The sequence below is a fragment of the Saccoglossus kowalevskii genome, chromosome 4 (assembly GCF_978046115.1).
Source record: "Saccoglossus kowalevskii chromosome 4, keSacKowa6.1, whole genome shotgun sequence".
NCBI lineage: Eukaryota > Metazoa > Hemichordata > Enteropneusta > Harrimaniidae > Saccoglossus > Saccoglossus kowalevskii.
Window position 1 is genome coordinate 9,732,194 of NC_140644.1, and position 24,586 is coordinate 9,756,779.

General features: G+C 37.1%; 3 protein-coding genes across 3 annotated transcripts; all 3 read left to right on the forward strand.

The window, feature by feature from the left end:
• The first annotated feature begins 748 nt into the window (after positions 1 to 748).
• Positions 749 to 3,571, forward strand: LOC146746607 (uncharacterized). The gene has a single exon (XM_085498228.1). It carries the CDS (start codon positions 749 to 751, stop codon positions 3,569 to 3,571), a length of 2,823 nt encoding a protein of 940 aa, XP_085354354.1.
• Positions 3,572 to 3,873: 302 nt separating this feature from the next.
• On the forward strand, positions 3,874 to 6,105 carry LOC146746608 (uncharacterized). The gene has a single exon (XM_085498230.1). It carries the CDS (start codon positions 3,874 to 3,876, stop codon positions 6,103 to 6,105), a length of 2,232 nt encoding a protein of 743 aa, XP_085354356.1.
• Positions 6,106 to 12,693: 6,588 nt separating this feature from the next.
• Positions 12,694 to 24,366, forward strand: LOC144350471 (uncharacterized). The gene is made up of 2 exons (XM_078008654.2): positions 12,694 to 12,794; positions 21,838 to 24,366. The coding sequence occupies exon 2, from the start codon at positions 21,894 to 21,896 to the stop codon at positions 23,016 to 23,018; it is 1,125 nt and encodes a 374-aa protein (XP_077864780.1). The 5' UTR covers positions 12,694 to 12,794; positions 21,838 to 21,893; the 3' UTR covers positions 23,019 to 24,366.
• Positions 24,367 to 24,586: the final 220 nt, after the last annotated feature.

Genomic DNA, 24,586 nt, shown 5'->3' on the forward strand with positions numbered 1-24,586 from the left:
GTAAGAACTGGCACTGGAATTGCAGTAACTCAGGCTGGTACGGGAACTTCGGTTAAAAAAAGTCATAGCACAAATTACAACGAACGAGGAAATAAAACGAAAAGTCCAAAACTACACACATATAGTATCACACTGTAGCTTCATTTCAATTCACATGCATCTGAATACATACAGCAGAATGATCTTCAACATAAATGTTATTATTAAGTCCTGTGTCATCTAGGTTAATTGAGTTATTGCACGCCAATGGGGTGTTGATGTAAATATAAAGCAAACTAAAGTCATGATCGTTAATTCAGAAAGTAGAGTGAAAAGAAATATTAATTTTTACATTAAATGATGAAATATAACAGCATAGGAAAGTGTGTTCTTATAATTTTTGTTTTTAACTAAAAGCTTTTAATGGGGGTATTTCAAGGCTCATATTGGAAGTGTGAAGTCAAAACGATATCTGTCGGAACCACAATCGAACTGCGGAAACCACAAAGAGATACGTTATGTACTTAAGTTAATTATTATTGAGTTAGTTGATTGGCTATTCAGTAACAAGTTACGTAAGCCCAAACTTCCGGCCACACTGTATGTATACTTTCAACACACGCTTTATTCGGCAGTAGCTGTATAGTATTCGTGTAGTCTATATCGTATAATAAAGTCTCTTTCCTTGACTTAATCGATCGTCTCCTTTATCCTGTAATTTCGATTCCCACATTTTTTGGTGCCGAGACCAGGATTTAAGGAAACGATCATGTCTGCCAGAGGAACTCGCCCAGCCTACCGAGGAAAGATGACCCAGCTACTCAAGAAAGCCGAAGATACGATTGTAAAATTCAACAGTGAAGACGACGTGGATTGGGACAATCTCTTGATCACAAAAGAACGCATCGAAGATAAGTTTAAGTTGTTAGAGAAACTCGACGCTGAAATTATTCAGTCAACTAACGAAGACCAGTTAAACGACGTTATTCTAGAAGCCGACAATTACATGGATGAAGTTTTCACCAGAAAGTTCACAATCTGTAAATTTATCAATCAACACGCTGCGACAAGGGAGATAACGGGATCGACGGTAAGAACAAACACCTCTTCTACTAGACAATCTACAACTTCCACTAGTAATACCGTCCACTTACCGAAGCTACAGCTTCCGACATTCAGTGGCGACTCCCTAAAATGGAAAGCATTTTATGATGTTTTTATTTCTGCTGTGGATAACGATCCAAGCTTCAGCGAAGTTCAGAAATTTCAATACCTCCGAGGTCAACTTTCCGGAGAAGCAGCGAGAACTATTGATGGTCTACCATTGACGAATACGAACTATCGACATGCTATTCAACTGCTGGAAAAACGATATGGCCAAACACATAAAATCGTCAATGCTTATATGAAATCTTTGTGGGATTTGCCCAAGCCAACTAGCGATATGAACAGTTTACGAAATTTCTATGACACTATAGAAACTAATGTACGCGGACTCGAGGCTCTCGGTAAAAAGGAAACGTCGTATGGTGATCTGTTAGTTCCGATCGTATTCGAGAAGTTACCAAGAGGCATACGGAAACAGATAACACGTGATCACGGCGACTGTGAGTGGAAATTATCGGAACTACGTGAATCACTTTACAAAGAAATACAGGCACTCGAAGTAAGTTCATTGATCAACGATAGTGAAGGTGAATACGAACAAGAAACACAACAAATGACTGCGGCTTTCTATACTGGTACGAAGACATCGGCAACACGTACATCGACACCGACACGCAATTTTCGACCCCGTAACGCACCAAAACCGAGAAAAACCTGCGCTTACTGTAAAGGACAGCATTTTCATAGTAATTGTGTCATCGTAACGGATAGAAATAAACGACATGATATCGTGAAGCGTGACAGGCTGTGCTTTAATTGTCTGGGAAGACACCAAGTTTCGGAGTGCAGATCGACCAATAAATGCCTTCGCTGTGGGAGAAAACATCACACATCACTCTGTACATTAGAACCACAAATGCGCGCCTCCTCAGACCAATCTAGTCGTGACACAACGTCAACATCACTCAACAAATCGACTCCGGCATGTGTTAACTTCGCTGCAGCTGCTCAAAGAAAAAACAACTACGATAATCAACCAGTTTTATTAAAAACTGCCGTAACAGAGATTTCTACTGACACTCAATCATTGACCGCTGTTCTGTTGTTTGATGAAGGAGCAACAAGATCATTCATCACTGAAGATTTGGCACAAAAACTGAATGTTAAACCATCTGGATCAGAGTTAATACAGTTGGCGACATTTGGTGACAATAGCGGCAACGTCCGGTCCTTCAACAAAGGGACAGTTAATCTCAAGACATTAAACGGATCCCGTAGTGTGTCGGCACTGATTGTTCCAACAATATCAACACCAATGAAGAATCTGATATCGAAATCTGTTTTAAATCTCCCGCATTTACGAGGCCTACGCCTGGCACACCCTGCATCATCATCGGATTCCTTTGAAGTTTCCCTACTGATCGGCGCCGACTACTATTGGAACTTTGTGGGAGACGACATAATCCGAGGACCGGGACCAACAGCTGTAATGTCGGAATTTGGATATCTTCTATCCGGACCAACTGGAACCAGAATGAGAATCCCGACTAACACAACTATGTTACATATAGCTGCTAGTAACCAGAATGAGCAAATTAAACTCCAAGATTTCTGGAACTTGGAATCTATCGGAATAAGGGACGAAATACACGAACCAAAAGCGGATTTCTTCAAAGAATATTGTGACTCTAATTTACAGTTTGAAGAAGGGAAATACACCGCGAAGTTCCCATGGAAACCAGAACATCCGCCCCTACCAACGAACTATCAGTTAAGCGAGAAACGAACACGAAATTTGGTGCACCGCTTACCATCTGATATTTTGGAGTACTACAATAAGACCATTCACGATCAAATATCTCGGGACTTCGTAGAAGAAGTTCTTAATGACGACAACGAACGGAGACATTACTTACCACATCATGCCATTGAGAAGGATTCACCGACCACACCCATCCGTGTAGTTTATGATTGTAGCAGTAAACAATCACCCATAATACCCAGCCTCAACGACTGCTTGGAAGTTGGGCCACCGTTATTGAATGACTTGACAGGAATTCTACTTAGATTTCGAGTACATCGTTACGCGTTTAGCAGCGACATCGAAAAAGCTTTTCTGAATGTACGTCTCCACGAAAGTGATCGCGACTACACAAAATTCCTGTGGCTAACTGACCCAACTAATCCTGATAGCGCATTTAAGACTTATCGATTCAAGTCAGTACCGTTCGGAGCAGCCTCTTCGCCTTTCATATTGAACGCCGTCTTGAAAACACACACAGAGAAAAACGCAACAAATGCAATTACATCTGATCTGAAACGCAATATCTATGTAGACAATATCATAAGTGGAACATCTGAAATCAAGGACGTGATAGAATACTATGAATTCTCGAAGGATCTTTTAAAACTGGAGGGTTTAATCTTCGGTCATGGGCTTCTAACTGCGAACAATTACGTGATCTCGCTAAAGCTGACAATGTAGCTGATCTAAACACTGAGGTACACATACTCGGATTACGTTGGAAAACATTGTCGGATAAGCTTACCTACGCAAATAATATTTCAAATGACGAAACCATATTGCCAACTAAACGTGAAGTAAGTAGTGCAACGTCTAGCGTATACGATCCTTTCGGTTATTTAGCACCAGTGGTTATTAAAGCGAAGATATTTACACAAGAATTATGGAAACGAAAGCTCGACTGGGATGAACCTTTACCTTCCGATTTGACAAATGAATGGAACGCCATATTGACGGATTTGAAAACGGCTACGAACATTACAATGAATAGAGAATATTTCTCGGACGTTTATGACCGTAAAGACGACCACGAATTACATGTCTTTGTAGACGCAAGTACGAGGGCATATGGTGCCGCTGTTTATTTACGTAATAACAACACAGAACAAACATCTCTTGTTATGTCGAAAACCAGAGCAGCACCATTAAAGAAACAGACATTACCACGCCTGGAGCTCATGGGAGCAGTTATTGGCACCAGACTGATTCAATTTGTATCCGACGCACTAAAAGATACGGTGAACATTACGAAACACATAATATGGTCGGACAGCCAGATCGTTCTTCATTGGCTAAAGAGTGACAAGAAGTTGCCTTTGTTCGTCACTAACCGCGTTAACGAAATAAAGACTTTCCCCATGACAATGAAGTATTGTCCAACAAAGGACAATCCGGCAGATCTGGTTACACGCGGGATCTCGTCACACCGGCTACAACACTCAGAACTATGGTGGTGCGGTCCTACTTGGCTAAAGCAAGGCGATTGGCCAATATGTCCTGTATTTGATAGTACAGTCCTGCATACCTTTGTGGAAACCGATACCGCTCAAGATACTACCACTGTGAACGAGACAACTAACGTCGGGATACAGCACATCATAGACGCCGACAGATTTAGCAGTTTAAACAAGCTATTACGTACAACAGCTCTTGTGCTAAGATTTGTATCTAATCTTCGAAATGACAAACATACATCTAGTACAGTATCCGCTGAGGAATTACGCAAAGCCGAAACCAAGTGGATAAGAGATATTCAACGTGAAGCGTTTAGCGCTGACGTCACCACTCATCGCCGAAAGCCAACCCTCACCAGACAACTTGGTTTATTCTTCGACAATGATACATTACTCCGCTGTGGGGGGAGGTTACATAATGCCCCTCTCGACTACAACACGAAATTTCCAATACTCCTACCATATGGACATCGATATACGATCCTCGTTGTGTTGGAATCCCACTCGCGCATGCTCCACTCAGGATTATTATCCACGGTCACAGATCTACGACAAACATACTGGATACCAAAGATCCGCCAACTCGTGAAAAGAATTATACGACAATGCGTGACTTGTAGAAAAATCACCGGGAAACCATATCAACAGCCCATACAAGCCCCACTACAACACTGTCGTGTAAATGATGCGCCACCGTTCACGGTTACTGGTGTCGATTTTACCGGTGCATTATACGTAAAGGGACAACACGACGGAAAGGACCAGAAAGTTTACATTTGTTTATTTTCTTGTGCTGTTACCAGAGCAATACATTTGGAAGTCGTGTCTGATTTATCTGCTGCAACTTTTTTACGCGCATTTCGACGATTCTCCGCACGACGCTCGTTGCCATCCGTGTTGATCTCCGACAATGCGTCTACGTATCTGTCAGCCGCCGATAAACTACAAGATCTGTTCAATTCTCCTGAAGTCACCAGATATTTAACCAACAAGCGAATGCAGTGGAAATTCATTCTCAAACGCGCTCCATGGTATGGCGGTTTTTGGGAGCGTCTGGTTGGTATTACGAAAACCGCTATTAAGAAGGTACTTCAACGTTCATTCGTAACCTGTGATGAACTTAGCACAATTGTAGCGGAAATAGAAGCCGTCCTGAACAATAGGCCGATTACTTATGTTTCTGGAAACGCGGACGACTTGATAGCACTCACACCATCGCATTTAATAAATGGACGTCCGATCACGATGTTACCAAGTCAACCAGTCGACCCTGACGAATTACAGGACCCCACCTTTGGTGATAACCAAACCGAAATTCAACGAAGATATTTACGTCTGTCTGAGTTGATTCAGCAGTTTTGGCGTAGATGGATCTCCGAATATCTACCCGCTCTCCGCGAACGCCATATGCTCACTGGTAAATCAACAAATACCGTCAAAATCGGTGACATTGTTCTCGTCCATCATGACAACCAGAAGCGACTGCATTGGAATATGGCAAAAGTTGAGAGATTAAACTACGGAAGAGATGGACTAGTCCGATCTGTGGATATTAAAACACCACACGGACGAACCAATCGACCGATCAGTAAACTCTATCCGTTGGAGTTAAACGCTGCAGATGACATCGAATTACCTAACATTAACGGTATGAACACGGTACCAGACACTAACGGCATTGAAATAACCAGACCCCGTAGAAATGCGGCCGCCGTTGCTCGTTGCAGAATAACAGACTTAAACGAAATGAAATTGTGTTAGTTTTTTTGTGTGTGTGTGTGTGACAATTTGCCTATGTAAATGGATATTTATCTTTAGTTGAATTTGTTACATGCTAGTATTTGAAGATATTTTACGTAGAACTTGACATGATTGTAGCTACATCGTTGTATTAGTATAATGTCGTATTTTGTTTATGATCGATTCTTTACCCCAGTGTGTTTTTTTTACACTTACTTTAGTATTTCTGTTTATATTTACTTCGAATTTAATCACTTGCGGGCCGGGAGTAATGTCGGAACCACAATCGAACTGCGGAAACCACAAAGAGATACGTTATGTACTTAAGTTAATTATTATTGAGTTAGTTGATTGGCTATTCAGTAACAAGTTACGTAAGCCCAAACTTCCGGCCACACTGTATGTATACTTTCAACACACGCTTTATTCGGCAGTAGCTGTATAGTATTCGTGTAGTCTATATCGTATAATAAAGTCTCTTTCCTTGACTTAATCGATCGTCTCCTTTATCCTGTAATTTCGATTCCCACAATATCTGGCAACGCACAGATCCCGCAGTCCCAGCATGAACAAGCTGTTCAGAAAATCATCATACCTACTGTACGCTTTTGAACCCATTTTTCAACAATAATTATTTAATTTAATCACACTAAACGATGTTTTGACGGAGTAAGCGCATACAAAAATCAAACCGTTCATTCTGCGGAACAAATATAATTGTTTGTATTTTAATCCATTCATAGAATTGACAGAATTCTCATTCTGTTATTCTGTAACCGGTACTTACTTTAATTGGTTAATCAAATCCCTTAAGTTCAGGGTCAGAATTTATCATCATTATGGCGGACTTGGGCAACCTCACAGTGCATCACGGTCGCTGGATCATTTCGTCGTCTTATTCCGGCGTTTCACTTCAGGATTATACAATTTGAATAAAGACATACCGACAAAAGAATAATATATACGTATTTATTTTAGCAATGTTAGTGTTACTTATGTACAATTATTGAAAATGATGAAGAAAATTGGATAACGAAACAAATGTAACTCATTTAACAACTGTCGGCGATAGAGGGCGCACTTGGTTCTGGGTGGTCTGAAACGTTGCCTTCTATGGTTCTGAAGTTCTGTTTCAGAAAAGTGTACACTACCACACTTGAGTCACTGGGTCTGATTGTCAAAAATACACTCTATTTATTGAGTAGTATATTTTGTTTGGATACATTCAGGACCAACGGTTCGAGCGCCTGTGTACGTGAAAAATGGTTCGATTCCTGTGTTTACTTTTATTTAAAATAGTTTATCCTTCCGTGTATTCAGTGTTATTTTTGTACTTTACTTCCCAAGTTAGCAGCAACTATGAGTGTAAAATATCCAGATCAACAAGCGATTGTACTTACTCCAATGTGTTCCATTTCAGTGCGCCCTCTGTTGCGTGCGCAACCGACGCGATATCGCGTTGAATCATGGGTAAACTGATTATTATAATCCGTCTGTGGCATGTCAGGCACTAGGCGTCCGTACTACACTCAAATAATTCAAAGAAAAATGGGGTCATCCGGTTCGAGAGTAGCAAGCAAAAACACAGTGTACATTGGACGACAAATTCAGAGCCATGGTTGGAAGACAGGTATGTTTCAAATAAAAACAAAAGAAGCGAAGAGTGCGACGCCAGTCACGGAAAACTATTGTGATACGAACTACGTCAGAAGCACTAATACTCATTGCGCTGCCGTCGACGAACGAAACAAATATCTAAACGCGATCAATGAACGGCCGGTAATGTATATTTCACAGTCACGGGCTTCCATGGAATCCCGGGAAACAGAACTTGACGTAATTTCCGAAGAAAATGCTGCTCTCTTTGGTGATGAAAAGTGTGAGTTGCGTCAAGACCGTTTCACAAACAATCTTATCATGTAAGACAAGACGCGTTATTTATTTATTTATTTATTTATTTATTTATTTATTTATTTATTTATTTATTTATTTATTTATTTATTTATTTATTTATTTATTTATTTATTTATTTATTTATTTATTTATTTATTTATTAAATAATTTATTTATTTACTGTTATTTGTTTGTTTGTTCATTTATTTCGCATGCACATGTTTGAACATGTATGCAGTTATGTCAGAGCGTACTAACTTGAGTCATATCTTTACATTCATAGGTCTATCGGGTCGATAGAAAACTACGAGTCGGGTGAACACATTACCGGCATCGACGCTGACGTGCTGCTACAGCAACTGCCATTTACCAAAAAGAAACAATCGAGCGTACATCACCGCGATGCTGCACGACTTACGTGTTGCGCAGAAACAGAACAGAAACTAGTAATGGTTTCAAGTAGAATGCATGAAGCAGAAAGCTACATAAGGAGACTTGAAACTGTCTTTTATGACATAGAAGAGTCGAGAGTGACGTCACAAATCAGAGCCGAGAGTTTGGAGAGGGAACTCAGTGAGCTAAAGAAACTATTTCAAGAGACATGTCTAGAAAATTCAGCCTTGCGACGACGATTGAAAAATTCGAAATCCATCAGATTGGATGAGCATGAGAGGGAAAGTCAGACAGAAGCATGTATAACAAAGATGAACACAGCGAATGTGCAACTTAGAGATCGAGTTAAAAGCCTGGAGAAACTTGTCCGAGGTAAACAAACAAACTGTGGCGTCATGGCCGGGAATATTAGCATTGGCGAGATGAAACAGACAGCCAAGTTCGTCGATGAAGAAGAAAATAACAAATATAAAACCATGAACATTGAGCTTCGTAGAGAATTGACGGAAATGACGCTTCGGATAAGTCAACTACAGGAGTGGGAAAGAAAGCTGGTTGTCATGGGATACGAGAAAGATGAGACTATCGCACAACTAAAGGATACACTGTCTCTGAGCCGTGTATCCGGGAGAAACGCGCAGCGGGACTGTACCAGTGGAGATATAGACTTGGAAGAAACTAGCATAGCCAATTACGTGAACGAGTGCATGATGAGACTACACCAATTAGAAGAAGAGAGAAGGAGCTGGCTGAGAACACACGAAAAAGTGAACGAGGAGAACGCCATGTTGAGGAGAAGTCTGAATAAAGCACTTGTAGTTCTCAGGCGAGCACATCAAACGGAGCACAAGACAAAGAAATATTCTAAACAGAGTCGGCAGCTGACATGAAAGTAGTTCTTTAATATTAGATAAATGAATTGTGTTTATTTCAACATTGATTGCAAAACCAATTAATATGGTTTGAAAGAAATATTAGCTGCTACCGCTGCTAAAATGTATGAAAACGTATACACAATGACATTTTGTTAACTTATACATTTTTTAAATGCACTTTGTCATATTTGAAACCCGACTTTGGTATCTGAAAGTTTTGCACATTTGACATTTTAAGCACATTTGACATTTTTGTAATTCGAACATTTTTTATTTTACATTTTTGAAATTCACGTGTTATAGTGAACAAGGCTAACGGACACGTGGTGGTATTAAATGTGGTTATTTATTCGAGTGAATACATCAGATGTACAACTACAAGTCTAGTGTCGGTATGTGTTTCCTGTGTACTGTATACGAACTTTGGTTGGACTTTCGCGGCGTTACTCGACGAGGGGTGCCTGAAAGTAGGAATATGTTTAGGCATGTATATTTACATTTGAATATTAAATCTAGGTCTTAAGAAAATAAAGACAAAAGTAATAATATTGCACAGGAAAGTTGAGTAGCCTGAGAGATGCCTCGTAAACTAGAAATGTAACATAGAAATGCCGTATATTAGAAATATGTCACGCTTTTAGCATTGTTTAACCCGACTTTCAGCTGAGAAGGCTTGCACGACAGACAAATAAATCTGATAAACTGCAAGAGTATAAGATTAAAATTAGTGTACTCCTCTGCGAGCTTCTCCGACTGCAAAGACGATCCAGGTATGAAAATTAAAAAAATGGAAAATAGTAAAAATTGTCATTTTTGCACTAGTTCCTAAGGTGAGATTAATTCTTTATATCAGTCTACAAATTGTGTTTGGTGACATGGAGTGAAAAATAATGGGTGGAGCAAATACGTCTAACCACGAATACAAGAAATAGGTAGCTTGGATAACACGATAAATCCTTCTCAGTTTGTTAAAACTGGCTTGAAGCAGGTACAAATCCAAGTTGGTAAAAACTCGATAACATCAAATATTACAGTTGATGGGGCTGCCCTGTTTCAAGTGCGTCAAAGCAGTCTTTAAGACCATCGTTATGTGGAATATTGCTGTAAAGGCTTATGACATATGCAGTACAGAGAAGGCTATTGTAGGAAAACTGCATATTTGGATGAGATGTTGCAGGAAGTCTCTAGTCCCAGTTTGTAATCGTTGGTCTGCCTACCAGTCGCCATCCCATATATGACGACCATCATCGTCTCAACGACCATCGCCCGTTAACTGACAGCCAAAATGTGTGACAACTTTTACATATTTGACATTCTTGAAATGCACGTTTGCGTTTTTAACCAGGCCTGTTTAGATTTTCGTACAAATGTGTGCATGTTGATTATCTAATTTGCATAATGATTAATCAATTTAGCATGTTTAGTGGTACAAGATTGCTTTTTATGTAGATTAGTATCTAATAACAACTTCTAATTGATATGTGCGTATGAATCATCTAATTTGCATGCTGATTAAATGTGTTCAGCTATTTTATCTGTATCATAACAACGTTTTACTCCTATGGGTTGAATTTTGGTAAATATGAGTTGAATTTTGGTAATTACATACAACTTGTAAAGCTTATTGTCTGATAATAAGTTCTATTCAGACTGTTCAGTTTAATTTGCTAATTTACATACTAATTAACTGTATTTATATTTTTTGTATTGTAACATTTTGCCCAAGTGCATTGCAACTAAGTACATGTTTGTGTAGAATAATATCAAATATATTAAAATATTTTAAAATTAAGCTGTGCATATTAATTAGCTAACTAGTTAGCTATGTATAGCTTGTAGCGTAGCAGTAGTTTATTTTAGTGACTTGAAACTTGGTACCCACATACTGTATATTTAGTTGTTAATCTTTACATATTAATTAGCTAATTTGCATATAAATTATAAACGTTCTTTGTGTATATTCTAACAGTTTCTTCAAATGGATTGAAACTTATACCGTGCTCGCACGTGTGCTCAAAAAGCCAGTTTGAAGGCCAACTTTATAGTGAAGCCGACGTTGAAACACCTGTGAACAAGATAAGCCAACTTCACACCGATTTAGTTCCCTTCATTGCAAGTATTTTGAAGAAACATGGCCGGCTCAGTTCAGTCTGTATACACGTATGAACACAGAGCCAATGACATAATTAATTGCTTTTAGCATGTTTCTTTTTTCAAATAGGTCGAGACGTTGAACATGTTTGCTGCTTGTATATACAAACATTATATGCATATTAATTACCTGATTTGCATAATAACAAATCATTCTCCTACTCGCTGTTTTTGTAGATTGGCAATAATAGTAGTTGAATAATAGTTTATAATAGAAAAAAAAGTAATTCATAGTATCAATAAATATTACTGGATCTGGAAAATCTTTCATTGGGAGTGTCCTTATATTAGTTTTGAATCAATCTGCTCAATTGATTTTCAATTAATAAACACACGGGAGCACATTCAGTTCATTGGTTAAAACCCAACTTTAAGCTGAGGTGGCTTGCACATTTTGAATTTTAGGCACGTTAAACATTTCTGAAAATTTTATATTCTTTACACACTTCAGTCTTGTTCATGAGGCGTGCATTTCCTAAATAAACAAAATTTCTGGAGCATTTCCTAAACAAACAAAATTTCTGGAGCATTTCTGGAACTCAACTCTTAGAAGGAAAGGTGTCTAGAAAATGTACAAGTTTCAAAAATGACTAACGTGTTTAAAATGCGAAATGTGCAAGCTTTCTCGGCTCAAAGTCGGGCTTCAAAACGCCAAATGAGCATTTCAAAAATAAGTTTTTGAAAATGCATTTTTTTATTTATTTTTTCTCGAAATGTACAGTTTTGTAACTCTTCTTGAAAAAGTCTTGCTTAACTCAAAAATTCAAACTCTACATCTCAAAATAAAAAAAATCATTTTAGAAATTTTCAAATTGATGTAATGCACACTTGACATTTTTTAAAACATTTTTGAGATGTTTACATTTTAGAAAAAATTGGGGTTTAAAATATTTAAACCTGCTTTTCAAAAACAACTTTGAAATGAGGAGGACTGGACAATTGTGATTATTTGAAAACGCGTTTTTCAAAATGTCCAACGTTCCTCAAAAGCTCAACGTTTGCATTTTTGAAACTAGACTGTGAATTGCACGTTTGGAATTTCAGTCAGAGGCAAGTTGGGCATTTTTTGAAAACTTTTATACACGTTTAGCAATTTTGAAACTTTCATACATTTCACAAAGACAAAATTGTGTACTCTTAATAATTGCCAATTGTGCATTTCAAAAATTACAAATTCTTATTGTATTGACACGAAGTGCATAATATATGGACCGCAGTACTGTGACATGATATGTAAATTAAGTGACACGATACGTAAACTTACGAAACAATAGGTTAAAACGAGTTGATCGTTGCATTGTAAATCAACCTTTGATACTTCCTTCTTCCTCGTTTGAGCTCGATCAATTCCATCGCTGTGCTGTACTCGTGACACCATTGTCTGCACAAAGAAAGCAGGTAAGTATACGACCTGATTTGAGTTCAATAGCAAACCGCCCTTCACCATAATAGCGGACTGTTCACTGTATGTACCCACCGTGTTTTCCAACGTGATTTTGATTTGTCAATAATGTGTTTCACCAGCGTCGTGTAACGCTCGACTTATTGTGTGTGCGTGTGCGGTGGTGGGACTTCACAATACAGGCGTACTTAGCAACGACGTACCACACAGAATACTAGTACACTTTCTTGGATACGACAATTGAACCTTCCTCATTGTAAATGTTAGTTCATGTTGTTTGTCTTATTATAAAACACAAAAAATCGCTATTCAGTATAGTGAATTGGGTCACGATTTGAACAGCATTGTTTCCCTGTCTGCCAGACATTGTAGGCATGCACAATACTGTGCTGTAGGGTATTGCCCAAAGTGACCTAGATACCCCATACGCACCCTTTCCAGGAGACCAGGAATGGTGCCCCGGAACACGGGACCCATAATTTCAAAATATACGTGGATAATACGGGAGGTGGAATATAACAATTCACTAAGGAATTGACCAATTACTTACACGTTGAATGTTGATTTCTGGCACACTCACCTTAGTATCTCAAAACATTGGGCTGTGATATTAAGGTGAAAATGTTTTGTTTGTATGGCAACATTCCTAGTGTTTTTGTGCATCAATTTATTGTGGTTGTCGTTGTTTTTCTAATAACAACAACAAATACTTGACTGGCGATAACAAGGAAGGTGTGATTGATTCTACTCCTAGCGCAATAAAGGAGTTCACTTCCTCCTAATAAATTCATAAATATTTATAAATTTTAATGACTGTTGAATTCAACTAGTCAATCAACGAGCACGGTGCGCAACGACGATATTTGGAAAAACATTCCAATGTTGATCGATCGGCGAATAGAACACACTCGTTTCAATTTTAATTGTGAAATTTATAAACACTTTTAAAGATCTAAAGAAAAAATTCTTCTTTTGCGCTGAGAGTAGATGAACAAATAAAACAATCATGACCGGTGTGGAAGTCGTTATCGTGCACACGTAATGTGTAAAGAACACCGGAATTGTGGAAGTAAAACCAGTTTTTATTAGGATGCATATGAAGCTTACTAAGCAAAGTAAATATGATTCATTAACGTCTGAAATTCACCACGACGTTTAATGCTAACAGCCATTGTCTTTCACAAAAAGAAATATACGCGGAATAAAATGCAAAACTAAGAATATAAATAAAATGTCCAACAAAACTCGTATGTTCATGATATAAACTATTTTATATTTCATCGTAAAATGTTTCACTTCCTATTTCATATATATTTACAGCAGATTGTAATCAACGTTGGGGTGGGTATAATTAATTTCAATGACTACAAACAGTCTGTGTTACTTTTCCACTTCCATTTCCACTTATCCGCCGCTTTAAAACATCAGCCACATTCTATTTGTAATACTTTACGAAAACAAGTGTAAGTGGTTACTTACCTTCAATGGCTTATTTTCAACGCAGCCACGTGGTAATGCGGGCATGTATATAATACTAGTATATCATATTTGTAGTGTTTGTCATAGTTCCGCCAGGATACATTTTACTAGCAGCCTTGAGCAGCACCTGCAACGATACTGTCTAATACATTTTAAAATGACTAAACTCAATTCGGTTATTTACAAAAGAGTCGACAAACACTGAAACCAATTGCAATTTGATCGATGGTGAAAGAATAAGGATCCATTGCAAGGAGTTGAATGTCCACCTCTTTTCGGTATCGCTTCCTGCCAGTACGGTTTATTGTGGGCGCGCTAGCCTGATTACCTTCCTGTTAGTTCATGAGTAATTCATCCTTCCCATACAAATTTGTTACGGGTCTTTGTTTATGTGGACGGATAATATATAATAAACCAACTCGTTTCTTGTAATTGTTTTATATTCCTTGATTTCTTCACGCGTCGAGAGTTTTCACGCAAACAAACAAATATTCAAATTAATTTTGAGTTCTTTTGTTTGAAAACTAGTTGGGTCATCACAGGTCAACACACCTACAACTAGCATGCGTGGTTGAAGGTAAATTATTTGACCTTAGGTCTTTTATACAGTCGTGACTATATGCATGATTGATTGTCAAAATATTAGTCGCCAATATATCAGTCCTCGGTTCATTATATGGACATGAGTCCGTGTACATACTCAACAAAAAGGAAAGGCGTGCGTGAGCCCATGCATGACTACTCGAGAACGCGAAGACGAGCGAGACTTGGAACTAGTACAAGTCTCGTGAATCTCACGCTCAACGAGACCCCAATATATCGAACCTGTTGTATTATTTCAAAAAAATTGGTGATACATGTAAATGTGCTGTATTATATGGAAACATGTTATATGGACATTTAAGTCATATGAGAAAACTTTTGTGATATGTATCGGTTATAATATGTAAAAACTGTTGTGATATATGTAAAAACTGTTGTGATATATGTAAAAACTGTTGTGGTATATGTAAAAACTGTTGTGATATATGTAAAAACTGTTGTGGTATATGTAAAAACTGTTGTGATATATGTAAAAACTGTTGTGGTATATGTAAAAACTGTTGTGATATATGTAAAAACTGTTGTGGTATATGTAAAAACTGTTGTGGTATATGTAAAAACTGTTGTGATATATGTAAAAACTGTTGTGATATATGTAAAAACTGTTGTGATATATGTAAAAACTGTTGTGATATATGTAAAAACTGTTGTGATATACAGAATCTGTAGTCATATATGAAAATTGTTGTGGAAAATGTCGTGATATATGGAACCTGTTGTGATATATGGAACCTGTTGTGATATATGGAAACTCTAGCAACACATTATAAGTGATAATTTGGACAGCAGGAACAATTGAAAACACGTCACATAAAATATAGTAGTTTCGATTATATTATTTTCAGTGAAAACGCGCAAAAAATAATGATGATCAATTATTATAATTTTTTTAAATATGTAGGACGTAGTAGAGGTTTTTAGGAAGTGAAATTCAGACTAACTATTTCCATAGAATTGTTTTAAACAATATCAAACTATACATTTGGGTCATCACAGGTCAACACACCTACAACTAGCATGCGTGGTTGAAGGTAAATTATTTGACCTTAGGTCTTTTATACAGTCGTGACTATATGCATGATTGATTGTCAAAATATTAGTCGCCAATATATCAGTCCTCGGTTCATTATATGGACATGAGTCCGTGTACATACTCAACAAAAAGGAAAGGCGTGCGTGAGCCCATGCATGACTACTCGAGAACGCGAAGACGAGCGAGACTTGGAACTAGTACAAGTCTCGTGAATCTCACGCTCAACGAGACCCCAATATATCGAACCTGTTGTATTATTTCAAAAAAATTGGTGATACATGTAAATGTGCTGTATTATATGGAAACATGTTATATGGACATTTAAGTCATATGAGAAAACTTTTGTGATATGTATCGGTTATAATATGTAAAAACTGTTGTGATATATGTAAAAACTGTTGTGGTATATGTAAAAACTGTTGTGATATATGTAAAAACTGTTGTGGTATATGTAAAAACTGTTGTGATATATGTAAAAACTGTTGTGGTATATGTAAAAACTGTTGTGATATATGTAAAAACTGTTGTGGTATATGTAAAAACTGTTGTGATATATGTAAAAACTGTTGTGATATATGTAAAAACTGTTGTGATATATGTAAAAACTGTTGTGATATATGTAAAAACTGTTGTGATATATGTAAAAACTGTTGTGGTATATGTAAAAACTGTTGTGATATATGTAAAAACTGTTGTGATATATGTAAAAACTGTTGTGGTATATGTAAAAACTGTTGTGATATATGTAAAAACTGTTGTGATATATGTAAAAACTGTTGTGATATATGTAAAAACTGTTGTGGTATATGTAAAAACTGTTGTGATATATGTAAAAACTGTTGTGATATATGTAAAAACTGTTGTGATATATGTAAAAACTGTTGTGATATATGTAAAAACTGTTGTAATATATGTAAAAACTGTTGTGATATATGTAAAAACTGTTGTGATATACAGAATCTGTAGTCATATATGAAAATTGTTGTGGAAAATGTCGTGATATATGGAACCTGTTGTGATATATGGAATCTGTTGTGATATATGGAAACTCTAGCAACACATTATAAGTGATAATTTGGACAGCAGGAACAATTGAAAACACGTCACATAAAATATAGTAGTTTCGATTATATTATTTTCAGTGAAAACGCGCAAAAATAATGATGATCAATTATTATAATTTTTTTAAATATGTAGGACGTAGTAGAGGTTTTTAGGAAGTGAAATTCAGACTAACTATTTCCATAGAATTGTTTTAAACAATATCAAACTATACATTTGCAAAAGCTCATATTATACACTAATTAAAAATCGAGGTTACGTTAAATGCAAAGTTGATGTTGTCATGTGACTGCTAAGTAAATAAATCCATTATTAGAGATTCAAATGATTAATTTGAAATTAAAGAAATTGAAAGGGATTGAAAAATGTAGAATAAAACATGAAAAACATAACAGTCACAGTCGTTTTTGAATAACTTTCTTTTTTCTTTTAAATTTATATTTTTACCAGAAAGTTTACATTCAAATAATGAAACTGTGAATTTATATGATTCATATATACTTACATCTACAATCTCTGAAAAAAGTGATAAGATCTGATGAGTGTTTATACTCATTTGATTAATCGTTAATAATTAAAACAATAATTATAATTTTGGAGTTGCTGCATTATTTGTTAAAACGGTCATGAAATCTTCTGTGACTGATGTTTTTGACATCCAGTACAGTACATTTTAGATGATAGATAAACATCTAAAGATGAGCTACAACTATTTCATACTTGACTGTGTGATATATTAATTATTTAAACTACATGTTACATAGAATACATTTGTAGTTAGATTAGTTAGATACTTATATGAAAAGTTCATTTTAATTAAAATGTGCTTAAGTTCGTGTATTGAAACTTGTTTTGCTCGTTATTCATAATGCTGAGCTACCGCCGATTGTGATTGTAACTTTTCTGGTTACTATTTTACGGCTCTCGATGAAAGCAAACTATAGCTTGACATAATAGCATAGGGCGTCGTAAATGAAACGTAACAAACGTAATAGGGAACTGAATACGACACGTATCAGTGTCAGATGTTTTGAGATGCACAGGTTGGATTATTCGCTGATTATTGTTTTCCTGCACTTACTTTTAAGCTAGAATTGTATGATTTCCTCCTTATATTCTCTTTTATAATTCTCCACGATCGTTTTTCCTTAAATGTACTAAAGTTGTTATTTCCATCGGGTAAGTGCATTAGAAGTTAACAGAAATGAAACAGAAACTTGATAGAATGCGACTGTGTCCGCTGTCATTCAGTTTTGAAAAACAATTACCCGGATTTGGTTACGGGTTATTTTGGGGTTAACTTGCTATTCGCCTTTCAGGACGACATTCACGACAAAAACGACAAACCTAACAAGTTGGCAAGCCCCGTTGATACAACCTTTTGCGGTCGAATTTTCAAAAAAAAATGACACAGCAATTGCATTAGTCAAATACATTTACACTATCAATTGAGTTTGTGACATTCGCCCGCATATTGAAATCGAACTATCATCATGTAGATATGATATATATAGTTATGAACAGCCAATGTCAATAGAGTAGCCAAAGTGTTAAAATATATTAAGTACTGGCAAACCAACTTTTGCATATGTATGTTTCCAAACGCTGTTGTCCTGCTATTTGATTGATTTAGTCATCTTTTTTGAACTCAGAAGCCCCCAAAACTTAATATTGCATGTGAGAACGAAACAAATCCGTCGAGATTTCACGTTTTCCCCGTGAAAGGGATGCTGGCTGTTCCCTCTCTTGACTCCCTCCCCGCGTATACTAGTACAGGATTCTGCCGTAAATTCAACCATCCGAAAATCGCCCTTATTTGAGGTTCAAAATTTCAAAAAATAATCATCAAATATTTGTTGGGTACTTCTATTTTCATTAAAAAAATCCACCCACGTGACTTTAAACGCCGGCAGTTGAGCCACCCAAGACGAAAGAAATCATTGCAGAATTAAAAATAACTAATAATTCTTACTGAATTTAAAAGTAGACCGCCTGAAATTTCATTACAATGTCACCCAGTGCCATTTTTCAAATACATTTGTTTTTATTTTATTGGTAACGAAAGTATATTCTAAACGAAGTTTCAAATATAAACGAAAACCAACCATGGAGCTAAAAAAAGATCCATGAACAAACTAACTGCAATGCGTAGTAGCAAACGATCACAGTTGCGCAATCCCGTCATGCGTTTCACAATTGTTGATTATTACTCAGTAGTGATTATAATAACGCACAAAAAAATAAATTCGTTGAATTGTTATGAAATGCAAATAAAATTCAACTTAGTTTCATTGTAAGGAAATGATTCCGGTCGCATATATACGCTCGATGCTGTAAAGTATCCGCCATGTCCTTTCTCTCGCATAGTTGACCTAAAAGGTCAAATCGCTGATCAACCAATTAAAATGCTGGATGATGCCAACGTGTTCAAATTACCGGAAGAGATTTGCCAATGTTGTAGTACGATCTTTTGGCTTGGATTTTGATGGGAAAATGGCATGATTTTTTTTTCAAATCAAAAAATAGTTGTTTTCAAAAGATAAACTGAGCATTAGAAGAATAATTTAACATTGTTTACAGTGATAACAGGGCATTGTCGAAACGAAGCTAATCTATTCACGCTAGTCACAATAACCATACTCTTGAATAAAAACTTAATAGACTATTTTAGGCGCCAGGAAAAATGTCCGAAAAAATACGCCAAAATATTTAGAAAAAAACTTTAAAAACTGCCGAAAAATCGCCCTGGGCGAGAGCAGAGAAACCAGGAACATATTGATGTGTTTTCCAAAAAAAAAAAAAAAAGATGGCACGGCCATGTATTTAAAATTCGAGCGAGCAGACGGGCGATATTTCTGGGTTCGCGCGGTCGAAAAATAAAGCGTAATTTTTTCAACAAGCGTTTGCAAAAGCGAGGAAAAAAAAATATCGAAAAGCAGATGCGAGCAGGAGGTTGGGTGAAATTAGTGCTGTACATTCAGGTTCTTTGTAAAAAAAAATACGATCGGCCAAGATTTATCATTCTGAAGCACGCCAGAGACAGACAAAAATGCAGTTTTGAAAATTGACACCGTTCGCATTTTTTAAATCTGCCAAAACAAACCAAAAATTGTATGCTGCTTAAGCGATGATCGATCGAAACAGACTCGTTTTGCAAGTTTTAACGGCTACGTTCTGCTGAAGATTGGGTGTAAGTACGTTATTTTAGAATGATTTTCATTTGGTTTCACGTGATAGTTAATCTGATTTTCTAGTATCATATAGCATTAAAAACAGGAAGTCCTCGGCATGGGTCAGAGTACTAGTATACCCCAGACCATTTTTATTGATGAATGGTTTGGATGTGGCTTGTGGGTAAGAATAGAAAAAGGATTTCGATGAGGTTGTGATTATTTGGATTTTTGAGAACGGATTTTTATTATTGAAATTAAATTATCACGTCTAGGGGTGAATTGTTAATAGGTGAAGTGATGTTAAAAAACATAAGTTGTTCATCGTCTTGCGTACACCTCAACAACAAAGGATTACTTTTCAACACAGATCTCCAGTCAAGAGGGTGGCGTTTGGACGTAACCCCGGAGTTAAACAGGGCCCAAATTGATAGGGAGTAAAACACAGAAGTGGAAGAGCTATCCATGTATTGACCAATCACGCAAGAGCTCACAAACACCAACGAAATATTTGTCACTAAAAATAATGGAACGTTTACGTTGGATTTAGATCGTGTTATAATCCAAATCCCCTAGAAAAAGTTGTAAGCACAAATGTTCATATGTACAATGGGATATTATATCCCATAATGCATTGCATTGCCAGTACGATGCTCAGTAGCGCAAAATATGACTTCAGCTCAAACTGTCTTAAAACAGAGTTTCAGTTCCCTGCTTTCAGTGCAACACCGGCAAATAATTAACAGATAATCGATTATAGTCGGAATGTGTTGCTACAAAATTTAACACCGTCTGTCTCACCACAGTTCATCTATCCTCATAATAGAGGGACAGCCTGAGCGGTCTCACTGATGCTTTCGACTAAACAGGAACGACGATATCGTTTGGAATTTGTCCAGTCTGCGTGTCCACGTTTTTTTTTTTTTTTTTTTTTTTTTGCTGTCGAACATACGATTTCACAGGGAAACAACACCGCTGATTGCTTCGTTGATCGTTCAACTTACTTACGCCATATGTGATATATGTATATACTAGTACACACGTCACACCATCTATATCATCGTCTTTATCGATATATCACGAATACGAATATCCGTATTATGAATTAATATTGTATATCACCAAATAGTATATATAGCATATAACTTATATAAATTGAAGTGTGGATATTATAAATGTACGTTATTTACTGTATGGGTATATATATATATATATATATATATATATATATATATATATATATATATATATAGGAAGGTAGTCGATTATTCCAGATTTACATACGTGGACAGAGAAATTAAGACACGACTACATGAGTAAAGTTCACTCTACAGTACTGTTTCGTAAGGTACATGGAGTACCTCACTCATCAGGAGTTAAGACTTTATTAAATAAACCACCAAAACAGACTACGTTATAAGCGCTACAGATTTGCATAACAATAGAGTGTGTTTACGATATTAAAACTAGTTGTTGCATAGCAACGATTTGGCTCTGTGTCTACAGGAAGAAAAAAGCTCATTTCTTTTATTTAAACTACAGTAATGTGGTAACCTTACGAAACAGTACTGTAGAGTGAACTTTACTCATGTAGTCGTGTCTTAATTTCTCTGTCCACGTATGTATATAAATATATATATATATATATATATATATATATGTGATTCATTATGACATCGTTTATCATTTCAGTTCCACCACTCCATCTCACGGTGAGCGGATGACACCGAAGAACACCTCACACGCAAATGGTAATGGAGGTAACTACTTATGATTGGTCTGAAGACGATCTATGTGACTGTAGCAGCAATTGCAACTTTGGTCCAGCCATCGCAGTTACCTTTTTTGTGACGCTGTTGTTGACCTGTCTGTTTTTCTTCTTGTTGTATTACTTTTACTTGCGTGAGAAAATGCGACCGAGCGACGATGTCGAGTCTCCAACAGTGCAGCGAAGGCACGGTAATTCTTGGTGGAAGTGGATCCGTCCTGCAAACAAAAACCAGTATACAGATGAGCCTGTCATGAAACCGCAGACAGGGAGTACGGTGACCGTTGCTGATGACAATGGGGCCTATGAGAACGTGGAATTTCAAGTTGAACAGCCAAATCGCAAACCTGATCGCGATCATGGTCAAGTCACCACAGAACAAGAACTCGAGTACGTTAACCCGAATGAATCTGAGTTGTCAGTTGAAGACTGGAGAAAGTCGCAAACCCAAGACGATGTGGTTGTAGGTGTCGGACAAAACAATAATAAGAACACAAACGACAAGTCCGGAGGAGGTTGGAATAAACGTGGACCAAAGTTGTTTAAACCAAAGTCAAAGAGAAAGGTTGAGAAAGAAAAATCTAAAGTGGATGTGGCCGATGGAAATACGAAAAAGGAAAGGATTCCCAGTAGCGGATTTAATGAGTCAAACGGACCCAGTGAAGCCTACGAAAACGTTGAATTTCAACAAAAAACACATCCATCGACGAATTGCAAAGAAGACGCGGTTGAGGGTGCCACAGATGACGAAGTGTACGTGGAACCAAACGAACCAACATCATCGCTGGAAGAATGGAGACAATCTCTAGGTCAGGACAACCTAGATGTTCAACAGTCTGAGAAAGATAAAGCAGGCACGACGAAGTCATTCAACCACGACGCACCGATAATATCGACTGCAGTAGGGACAACACAAGACGAGGTGTATGAAGTGCCAGTCAGTACCGACACTGAGTACACGGGGATGGACCTAGGTCAGGATGAGGAGGAATATACAGAAATGGAGTCCGGAGAAAGAGACTCCCAATACATGGGCGCTGTAAGCGATGAACAATACATGGTCCTGGGCGTTACAGACGATGAAGTGTATGACATGCCGGAATAGATGGAGTATATTTGAATCGTGATTTCGTTATCCTGTTAGATGGACTAAAGTTACCTCACTGATTTTTGTTATTGTATTGCGGGAATCTTAATTTTGCGTTTCAGAGCATGTATTCTATTATGGCCTTAAAGGAATTTCAAGATGGCTACTTCTTCTGGGAAATATCGGCATATTCGTCGTATTTAGCAACAGCAATCCAGTTTAGAAAATTGAAATTATGCTATACACAGTGTCATTACTACTGGTGATAATACTAATAGTTATTATTCCTGAAAATAAAGAACAACATGTTATTTTTATATAGTATAATTAGACGGAACGCAATTAGACAGAACGTGGCGGTATCATGACGTAGGCGTGTGTACATGTGGGTACAGCGGTCACGGTGTGTACAAAGACCAAACCACAAGGTTATAATAACAATAGAATATCCTCGGGGTCGGAGCTACGTCACGGACGTTCTACGTTGCTAAGACGCGCACCACTGTACCACGTATTTCTATGGGCTTTGTGCGCGCTGCTGTGGAATGGCGGTGGAGCCGGTGAAAACTCGAGAAATCAACACAAACTCAACTTTGAAGTAATCCTGAAACAACCAAATTCATATATGTTGCACACGTAGGGCTAATCTTGTTACACTGTTCAGGGGACTCTCAACAACCATCGCAAAGTACCGTTTTCTGCGAGTTTTTGGTCTTTGTTTTCACCGCGAGGGTTGCAAGGCGGTAGAAAATGCCCGGATGTCCGCCCCCGAGAATACAGGGAATCGGCAAATACAGAGTATGTACCGTACAAACAATTTAACCGTAGTTTATGACGACTCATAGGTAAGACATTGGTGCGTCGATGGTCATCAAAAGGAGTATATTCGTCTAACGCAGAGAGCTCGAGCAATGAGGCTACTGAACTATTAACCAAGAAAGCCTATACACAAACACAATTAGACTGAATATTTCAACTTATACCAGATCAAAGGTTGTTTTATACTATTTTTTTTTCAGACATACTAGTATAACGAATCACACGATCAGACATTTTATCACCTTGTTCAATAATAGAACTATATAACATACTGTAAGTGACGGGCAGTCACGTTTATCAGATAGTTACCTTATCTTATAAATAACCCGGTAAATATTTCTAGAGACTATAACCTGTTGGTGGATAGTATACATGTAATCAGTGACTGTGTTAGTTCAAACGTATCTGACTGGCGAACAATTACCGGTAGAGGGTGTTTTAATAACACAAGTACTTAGCCGAGAATTTAATGCATTGATGTGTATAATAATAATATTCTTATAATTACAGAAATAAAATAAAATTATGCACATTTTCAATGGATAAATTGTATGTATGTTCATACGAATCTTGTGCGCTATAAATCATACACTGAAGTCGTTGTCAGTGAACGCAGGGACATAACATAGCGCCACAATGAGTCATACATAAGTTCACTTATAAACGTTATCAATCTTCGTTACTACCTCCTTATACAGTGTGACGTACGTTTTTCGAATTTATACGGGCGAGGTCCAAATACACACAGCATATCTCTTATCGTATTT